The sequence below is a fragment of the Mus caroli genome, unplaced genomic scaffold, assembly GCF_978045245.1.
Source record: "Mus caroli unplaced genomic scaffold, Mus_caroli_1 scaffold_12, whole genome shotgun sequence".
In the NCBI taxonomy this organism is placed as follows: domain Eukaryota; kingdom Metazoa; phylum Chordata; class Mammalia; order Rodentia; family Muridae; genus Mus; species Mus caroli.
The window spans coordinates 121,035,439-121,045,767 of NW_028227267.1; the positions used below are offsets into that span (position 1 = coordinate 121,035,439).

Below are 10,329 nucleotides of genomic sequence, written 5' to 3' on the forward strand. Positions count from 1 at the left end.
CTCCTGGCTGAGCAAAAGGAAATCACAATAGAACTAGGAGAAAAACTATGATTTGAGAAGTATAGGATAGGGTAGTGTGGGCAAGAATGTGAGAGACCCAGTAGAGAAGTATCTCAAAGGTTTATGATACTATGTTGTAGGTAATGCTAACAGGAATTGACAGCTCCCTTGATGGGGGGAGTTGAAGAGATTCAATCATTATTTAAAACATTTTGAACTGAATGACTAGAACAGTTGTGCATTTAAAACAAATTGAAAAATAACAAAAGATCACTTTTAGAAAGAAAGTTATATGATGAAATTAAGAAAGTTCCAATTATGGGGGTGACAGAAAGGCAGGTAGTGTCATAGGAACAGGTCTTGGGAGATTTATGTACTGGAAGCACAGCCCTGAAATATTTATAGTTAACAGAAATCTCATGATTTGGGCTGAAGACATGACTCCACTGATGGAGCACTTGCTGTGGAAGCATGATGAGTCATGTGAAAGGCAAACATGGTGTCGTATACATTATATGAAAAGCAAAGATGGAGGACAGAGGGATCACTGTGTTTTCCAAGCCAGCAGACTAGCCAAGTCAACCATCCCCATGGTCAGTGTGAAATCCTGTTTCAAAAGGTGCAGGTGTGGATGGATGATGGGGAGATGGCTCACTAGTTATAAGCACTCTTCTGGGGAACCAGATTCTGTTGTCAGTACCTCACAACTCTATCTCCAGGTGATCTAATGCTCTTTTCCAGCTTCTTGAGGCACACCACACATAGGCACACGCACACACACACACACACATACACACACACAGAAAGACAAAGAGATAGAGACAGAAAGAGACAGAGACAAAGAGAGAAAAGGAGACAGAGATAAACAGAGAGACAGAGAGAGAAAAGGAGAAAGAGATAAACAGAGAGACAGAGAGAGAAAAGGAGAAAGAGATAAACAGAGAGACAGAGAAACAGAGATAGTGAGACAAAGACAGATATAGAGATAGAAAAGACAGAGAGACAGAGGCAAAGAGACAGAGGCAGATAGAGACAGAAACAGAAATTCCATGGTTTGATTAATTGTCAAAGACTATAGACAGATAACTGAAAATGATTAAAGGAAGGTAGAGGGAATCATCTATTACATCATAAAAACAAGCAGGAGGATACAATCAATGTGGATTATTAAAGAACATAAGGAATCTAGTTATGAGGAGGAAAGAGGTCTTAGAAGGGGAAAGAGCTAAGAACAAGCCTGCGAGTTAAAAAGACAAATATTAAGAAGGAGGAATTAAAAAGACAAATATTAAGAAATTATTTCTAGGCAACTCCTTTCCCAAAATGAAAGGTGCTGTGCTGCTATAGAAGGCACATGGACCTTGAAATAAGAGAACTAGACCCAAGATCTGGTCCTGTGTGTCTAGATCTGAAGTGAAACTTGAAGTCCTCAGAGGTTCAGCTTCCTGTCTGTAAGAAGAAGACAGCACCAAACTTCACTGGTTGAGACAATACAGCATTTAATACACAAGGGAAGTGGGAATAGGTATACTCATTTAATTGTTTTTTTTTTAAATTGATCTTTTATCTGTTTTTTTTAATTTCTAGATTGCCATATGTTTTGGAAAACCTGGATTCATGAGTGGTTATGTTAAATTAACATTAATGAGTTCTCAACAAGGGAGTCCTGTCCATTAACTTTTTCATGTACAAAGATGGGACAAGAGAGAATGGGTGACACAGTGCCAGAAGCAATGTATAGATGACAATAATACATGTTCTTGGGAACATGTCAGGATCACTTTGCACATCATCTTTCATTTCCTATGCTCTGGTTCCTGGCAATTCATTCTGTGTATAATATATACTGGAGAAATTCCAGTCAAATAACTAAGTCAGAGAGTGATCAAGCTGTGAGAAAGTGTGACAATCACAAAAAAAAAAACTAAATAGAAATAGGAAACTAAATTGGAAAATTCAGTAGTCTAGTACATTGCAGTTTATACACAGTTAAAAAGTGTATACTTCATACAAAAACTATATAACCCCATAACTGTCGCAAAAACAGTTGCACATCACAGAATAAACATCTCAAAACAAAGACAACAGAAAAGGACAAAAACAAAAGATCAAATGTGAGCACAAAGCTCATGCAATTTTTCACTTTTATATACCAATAAATGGCATGAGTATTTACACTCTATCTGCTCCTGTTCATGAAGAGGTGAGGACAAAGGTAAAATCCTTAGGAATGTCATTTGTTATCATTATTAAGCCCCAGGAGAGCAATTAATAATGCTGAAAGCAGTGACATCGTGACTAGCCTTCAAAATTGAACTGGGCGTTGAGGTGTGCACATGAAGAACGACACCAGCACATGCTGACAGAAATGCAATGAGAAGGGACTAATATCCAGACAGGAGCCATAATTCCATTTCACATAATTTCAATATTTCTTTCTTGCAAGTTTCTTTTCTACAGCATATCCAAATATGCCATGCTAAGATAGATCTCTTTTGGGACACTATTTTAAATAAAGATGTGTCAGAATGATTGTATGTGTAAGGAAAGTATGTCTAATGGGAGATGAGGACCTATGATTTGCACTTTCTAGATTACAAATTCTGATTTTTTTTCCTGGCTATTTATTCATATCCTCCCTTTACCTTATCCTATGGTTGCTATGCAGGCCATGGCATGTGCTCCTGTGGTCGTTGTGTTTGTGAGAAAGGATGGTTTGGTAAGCTCTGCCAACACCTGCGGAAGTGTAATATGACAGAAGAACAAAGCAGGAGTCTGTGTGAGTCAGCAGATGGCACATTGTGCTCAGGGAAGGGTGAGTATCACTGTCAGAGTCTGGACTGAATCTCTGTTCAGACATGAGGTACCTCAGAACAGCAGGTAGCAAACAGAATAAACTTTGCCTGAGAAAAGCCACTAAGCTTGTGTGTTAAACTTGAAAGTAGAGCATCAGCAACAGGAGATATGGCAGCTGAGTTTTTGTCTCTGCAAAAGATGGAAGGATCTTCCTCAAGTTTTCACAAATGCTTTACCAAATGAATACTTCATTCATGCTAAAACACAGGTGTGGTTTTTAAAATATATTTTGTTTAGAACCTCATCATAAATAGGCTTTTACTGAGTCATGCCCAGCTGCAAATACCATAAGAATGCACAAAGTCATATTCCCCAGTGCGAGAGTTACAGTTCATTTATTCCCTAACCTGACTTTTATGCAAAAATTACTCACTAAAACCTACATTGAGTTCTCATTACAGTTTCAGAATTCTCAGCTAGGCAATTGCATATAGAAAATGCAGTAAATAAATAAATAGTAAATAAACAAAGCAAAAAATCACAGTTGAGGGATTCTGGAGAGAGGACTCAGCAATTAAGAGCATTTGCTGTTTTTTTTTTCTCATACTTTTTTTTTATTATTACATATTTTCCTCAATTACATTTCCAATGCTATCCAAAAGGCCCCCACAACCCCCCCCCACTTCCCTACCCACTCATTCCCATTTTTTTGGCCCTGGCGTTCCCCAGTACTGGGGCATATAAAGTTTTCATGTCCAATGGGCCTCTCTTTCCATACCCACATTGGGTAACTCAGAACTGCCACAGTTATACTAGATGGAGGGGATCAAATACTCTCTTCTTCCTTGCATGATGCTTTCTCTCATGTGCACTGAATCTGCACGTACATAATTTTCAATGAGATAAATCTTTTTCAAAAACCTGAGAAAGTATAAAATTTGATTAAGTACCGACACAAAGGTATTTCCTCATGACCAACTCCAACACAAATCAATATTTAATGCTTTCCCAGTTATTTGCTTTGGGTGGTGGGAAGACAATGACAGATCAACAAAGGTTGAGAATTTAAAATTTCTAAGTGGATAGAATGCTTGGGTATGGCTAAATTCAGAGGAATGTAAAGGCTTCCCAGAACTTTCCATTTTGAATTTCATAGCTCACATTAACGGTGGGCAGCAGGTGACTGAAGATTATTTCTTTTCCTTTCTTCTGGCATTCATCCTGGGTTATAGAAGAAAGGGCCGAGGATGAGCTCTTGCAACTGTAATTTGTCTTTATTATAGAGGATAACAAGGATGTTATTCCTGGTCTCCATGGAGAGCATCATCCCACAGTTCACCTCAAGAACTACAATAAAAATGTAGCATATGAGAGACTGTATTTCATGTATTTCAGCATGGTGAATGAGAAAGATGCTCTCACATCCTTCTACTCTGTATCCTTGATAAATCTCATGGACTTGTCTGCATTCTGTATAATTTTTCCAAAATCTACACAGTAAAACCCTCAACCTGGTGATCTCAAAGTATATCGAGAATTTACCCTCTTGCCAGTACAGGTGTGAGTCAGAGATTGGCTTGTGACTGCATGCCAATATACTTTAGAACCCACCCCTACTGAAATGAAACTTCGCAAGCCCTACAAGCAAACTTCGCACTTGCTAGGACCTGGGAATAAAGCCATCACTTCAGGAGACGATGAGGAAATAGCATTTTATTTCTTACAAATTTATAGCCAAGACAATAAATCACTCCATAGAAAAATTTAAAACAAGATACATTATTGTGACCTTCATAACAGATGGTGTCATTAGTACAATAGTGAAAACTGCCTGCTGGGGTATCAGGTTGCAGCATTTTTTCAGGCTTGATGTATGAAGAGTAAAGTCAGTAATGGAATGCGGCCTTAACCCCTGACAGAAATTGTCTTTGAAAATGACCAAGAAAGATATGCTTAGTGGCCATGTTGCCCCTAAGTTTAGCTACCTTTGCAGAATATATGGTGAAATTTATATTGATTTATGTTCATTTGTTGGCTTAGGGGTTTGTTTATTTATTTATTTATTTATTTATTTATTTATTTATTTATTTAGCTCCATGGTGACACAATAGTGTGTTCTTCTTGACAACGTTACCCTAGATTCAAGTAATCACTCCATATTTTTAGAGACACGATTATGGAACACATCTTTAAATGTATCTTTAACCTGTCGTGGTGATATTGCTGCATCCAGGTCATTAGTAAATTTAGGGTACCCTTCTTCATTCATCTGTTCCTCTGCTACCTCCTTTCTGACTGCTCAGAAAAGAGAACAGGAAAATGCTATTAGTGTTCTAGTTGACATTCCCAGATGGCTGCTAGCCAGATCTGTAGGCAAGAATTGCTCATTTATGAAACTATATAAATGTTTTTGCTGTGATAGTCATCACAGATAGATAGGTGAGTAGGTGGTAGATTAAATCAGATTAAGATAGTTTGTTAGAGACAGCATTCTCCAGCTGATATGAGGCCCCCAACACACATACAGTAGAAGGCTTCCGGGTCTGTGTTCACTAAGAGATGATGCACCTAACCCTCAAGAGACTGGAAGCCCCAGGGAGTTCAGAGGTCAGGTCTGGTGGGGAAGTGGGGGCATCCACATGGAGATGGTGTGCGGTAGGGAGGAGGTATGGGATGTGGAGCAGTCAGAGGGTGGATGGGAGGGGTGGGGAATGGAATACGGAGTGTAAAAAATAAAAACTAAAAAATAAGAGAAAAGATAGTCTGTTAGCTGTTTTTGGAAAGTGGTCTGAGGCAATTCCCCCATCCTCTCTGGTATTCCATTCTCATCTTCAAGGAAAGTTTTTGTTTGTTTTGTTTTCTCCTCCTTAGGTCTTTGGAATATTCTACGAATAGATGAAAAAAGAATTGCCCAATAATAAAAGCCAGAAAAACAGAGACATTGTTAAAAGTCCTTTTGGAGAATGATATCAAATGGATTAGTGGTGGTGATTTTCCAGGTTTATCCCCTACGGTTCTGACAGGATGGGCCAGTTGCAGCCTATGGTTGGGCTGCTGTTCCAATGGGAATGGATCCAAGTCTGCTGAGTTAAACAGTTGCTTATTTCTGAGTGTTCAGGAAACTTATTTTGTTAGACAGAATCTTCTACTCATGCTTTTCCCCTTTCTAGAGAGAGATAATCCACCCCTGTTATTGTAATAAAGCCAGAGCTCTCTATAATAAAGATCTATAATAGCTCCTAATGACTGCATACACTGTGTTAGTACTACATGGTATACTGTTCCTGTTTATGTAAGAAGTAGAAAGTTTTTCTACTTACCATCAACAAACAGAAAAACAACACACCTGCAATTATGGTGAACACGAAAATTGCTTCCATGACATACATAAAATCAAACTCCGGTTTTATTCACACCATTTCATGACATCTACTATTTGAAGCAAGAACTCTAAATTGTCAAATACTCAGTCCACATAAACCAAATTGACTTTAGCTGATTTCAGGAAAATACTTTGCTATTCTTTGCAGCTGAGTAGTCCATAAACAAAAGAACTAATAAGAATCACTTCCAGGCAAGAGATGATAAGTTTGAAGGTGAAGTGTAAACTCTTTCTAAGAATTATGATATACATAAAAAGGCAACCTAGATATGATATATTAATATCATGACTATATAAAATTATTTATTTCTATTATAGAAGTAACTTCATGATATAAGAGATACTGTGTTAGAAACAAATAAAAGTACTTAATTCTTCAAGTAGTTAAAGTCAGCCACTAAATGTGATGTCCTTTGGGGAATATCTCTATGATAGACAGCTGAGTTCCCATGTAGGGGCTTTATAAACCATTTGTTAAACAAGCAATTGGTAGTTAATATTTCCATGCCTAGAAATCTTAAAGAAAATACTTAAATTTAGGAAAAAGTAAATTCTAAAATGAAGATACACTCTGTGTTGATGAGGATGCAAGGGACCCTTATCTCGTTCCCATTAGACTAGCAGTAAGGGCCTGAGCAACCACTAGGTTGTCAATTATGTCTCAAAACTGGAAGAAATCTATATATTGACCTAAAGAGCCTGAAAGTCAGCCCAGACTCTCAGGAAAACAAGATTAAGTGAAATCGTGCTGCACTTAACAATGAAGTATAATGCAGTTATTTTCTCTTAACTGGTTCTGACTACTTGCTTGCCTTAAGATGTGTGATGAGGGATGACAAAAGTGAAATTTTGATGTGGGAGATTCTTTAACCAAAAATATGTGTACCAGTTTCCATGGCATGAGCTTACAAATGCTTGGGACACTTTAACTTGAATTCTTTTATGATACATATGACAGTATCATAGTCATCCACTTCCCAAAACTGAGGTCTTCTGCTGTCTATTCCTGCAGGTCTTTGATCATATGTTAATCACCAGAAGTACTCAGAATTTAACCCTGAATCTCCTGTGTGTATTTAAAGCTTAAGGAGTTGGAGTTTTCCTAACTGCATTAAAAACTTTTATTATTTTGTATTCTCTCAAGGTGATTGGTTACTTGAGTAACTTAGCAATAACTACCAGCATCTTGTAGTAAAAGAAAATTGTGTCCAACAAAAAAGCTAAACAAAGAAATGGAAGAGGTCCTTTTGAATTCTGTATTTGTCCTACTAGCTGTACCAAAAGTAGGTTATCCTTGTGATTTTTCAATCCTGGTTTGAAAGGCATTTACACCAAGAAAATCCTTATGAGACATCACGAAACTATTTTTTTTTTAATTTTAAGTTGCTAGTAAGATTCTCTGTTAGCACAAAATATTTTAATAACTAAATAGTTTTTAAATTAAATTCGAGGAAACCACATAGGAAGTTTATAAGAGGTGGGAAAATTGACTAGACCCTATTCAGAATTTTTTTTTTAGAACTCTTGCTGATGGTAGCAAATCCTAAAGCACAAGCCTGAGCCATCAATCAGACATAAGGAATTAAGTTTGCATTTTTAGCATTTCACCCTGCCACTCAGTATGAAGTTTGTGTGTTCCTATTTCAAGAAATGCATGTAAGTGAAACTATAAAATGATTAGCTCAATAATTTAGTAATTCTTTGATTGTAAAATAAAATCTTCATTTGATATAATTCCATAGTACATTCCTGTAGAGAACAGGGACCTTAAAATGCAATTCAAATGAAAAAGAAAGAAACAAATCAACCATCTATTTTGAATACCCTTTGGGGAGAGCATCTCTAAGGGTGAGCCACATCCTGTTTCATTGACATTTCCACCAGACTGGACCAAGGAACATTTTTGCTCAAGGCTAATTGCAACTGTCTAGATCTATAACGAAGGCTTTCCCAGATGACCTGTATGTATTACAGCAAGTAAAGCTCCCCTCTGAGAAGCAGCTATTCAATAAACTTTTTTTCCTTTAGAAGATAGGTTATTACAAGTCTATTGTCAGTGTGTCAACGATACTTTCCTCTTGATGAAAACCTTTATTTCTCTAGTGACAGTGAGTAACACCCTTTGTGATTTCAGGTTCTTGTCATTGTGGAAAGTGCATTTGTTCTGGAGAAGAGTGGTATATTTCAGGGGAGTTTTGTGACTGTGATGACAGAGACTGCGACAAACATGACGGTCTCATTTGCACAGGTACAGTATTGACCTACACTAATTGTTTTGTGCCACAAATGACAATAGAGTAAAATGACATCTACCACACACTGCTTTAGATAGGGCAGAGAGGGCAGCGGCCATGCACTCAAATGAACAATGCCCATGTGTAGTAACTCTGAAAGGAAAAATGAACATCTGTAAATACAAAATAACATTTTCCCTAGAAAAATGCAAAGGGATGAAGCCAGATTGTATGACTGTTGGAAAAATTTCACAAAATAACCTGTTACATAAACTTACACAAAGACAATTATACAAATACAGAAGTCTGTTGACAACCATTTCATTTTAATATGGTCCAGACAGGGAAGGGGTATTATTTAAAGCAGTATTCACATGCTACAAGTTGGTGTATTGGCTGTTTTTAGAAAACTGGATATATGTATGAATGTGTGTGGGGAAGGGATGAGAGATAACAACAGAGTATACTAAATATTTAACTGTGTAATGGCCATCAAACCTAATTTGTTGAGTTCTAATAATTGGCCATAAATAATATTGAACTAAGTTAAATAATTATGTATGTGTTCTCCTGAAGTTAATATTTTAATTATAAAATGTATGCCCACTTATTATATTTCTAGCTGATTCAATATACCATTGGTAAAAATCTCAGTAGCACAAAATATTTTTGTAATCAAACATTTTTAGTTTGGTTAAATATGATTATTTTTGCATGACATTAAATTACTAGACAAGGATTTCTTCCAGCTCTCAGGCCTGCCTAATTTAATATGAAGGGGCTTTATGCTTTTCAATGTTTATTTGTAAGTCATACATGGTTTGCCTACTAACAGAAGATAGAACTGTGATATGGGAGCCCAGCTGAGTTATGAAAGGTAGGCACTGTTCAATTAATAAATTATGGAATCAAAGAGATGCTATTGACTATCTTAAAGATGTTTAGACACTTTAGGGAGGATAAATGGTTTCCTCATGAACAGATATGGTTCATAGTTATATATTCTAATGGTGTATTCTGATCATAATCATGATTTCTGTGTTTATTTTATTGCAGGGAATGGAATCTGTAGCTGTGGAAACTGTGAATGCTGGGATGGATGGAATGGAAATGCATGTGAAATCTGGCTTGGTACCGAATATCCTTAATCATCCCATGGGAGACAACTGGATTCTAATTTCTAGGCCATTTTAGAAATTCAGAGGAAAGCATACTACACAGCACTAGGATAGACTTTTGTGTGTTTCTCTATTTCTGACTGCCCAAGTGAAGCATGGGTCTTCAATTCAAACAACTTTAGTAAACTGATATAAGTTACACCATAAAGAATTGTTCTCCCATAATTAACATCAGTGTTTCACAAATGAAGAGGGCAATTTTGCAACCCCTAAGACATTTGGCAATGTCTACAGAGAATTTGGTTTTCAGACTTGGTAGGTAGGAGAATTTGTGTTATGGGGATATGTCTGTAGTGACCACAGACAATGCTGACCACCCTAAAGAAAATAGAAAGGCCCTTACAACAAAGTAATTTCTGACATCCAATGTTTACCAAGATGTAGTAGAAAAATGCTAAATCACATGGTATTTAGTACTCCACATCCCAACACCAGAAACACTGTATCAGAATATAAGGATAATATTTATTCTCACATAAACCAACCAGTCAGATTTTTCCAGGATTTCATATGACTCTGAATTTGTATATGGGATGATTATGACAGACACATACGAGGTGTGATGATGGGTTGGGCGCTTCCCAGATCACAAGGGCTCTAAATTCACAAGAATCTCTTACAGGAAGAAATGATAAATGCACAATTTGACATTTTAATAAATAATGACATAAGTTGTTTATATTCTGTGTCAATATCTATTTACTCACGGAAAACAAACACAGCAGAAAAGAATAAATTG

At 36.8% G+C, this 10,329-nt stretch overlaps 1 protein-coding gene across 1 annotated transcript in view; it reads left to right on the forward strand.

The window, feature by feature from the left end:
- Positions 1–10,326, forward strand: part of Itgbl1 (integrin subunit beta like 1) — a 261,464-nt gene extending 251,138 nt beyond the window's left edge. Inside the window, exons 9-11 of the mRNA XM_021181852.3 lie at positions 2,669–2,815; positions 8,313–8,426; positions 9,469–10,326. Of these exons, the coding sequence (XP_021037511.1) occupies positions 2,669–2,815; positions 8,313–8,426; positions 9,469–9,560 (353 nt within the window). The 3' untranslated portion in view covers positions 9,561–10,326. The remainder of the gene's footprint in view (positions 1–2,668; positions 2,816–8,312; positions 8,427–9,468) is intronic.
- The last annotated feature ends 3 nt before the right edge of the window (positions 10,327–10,329 follow it).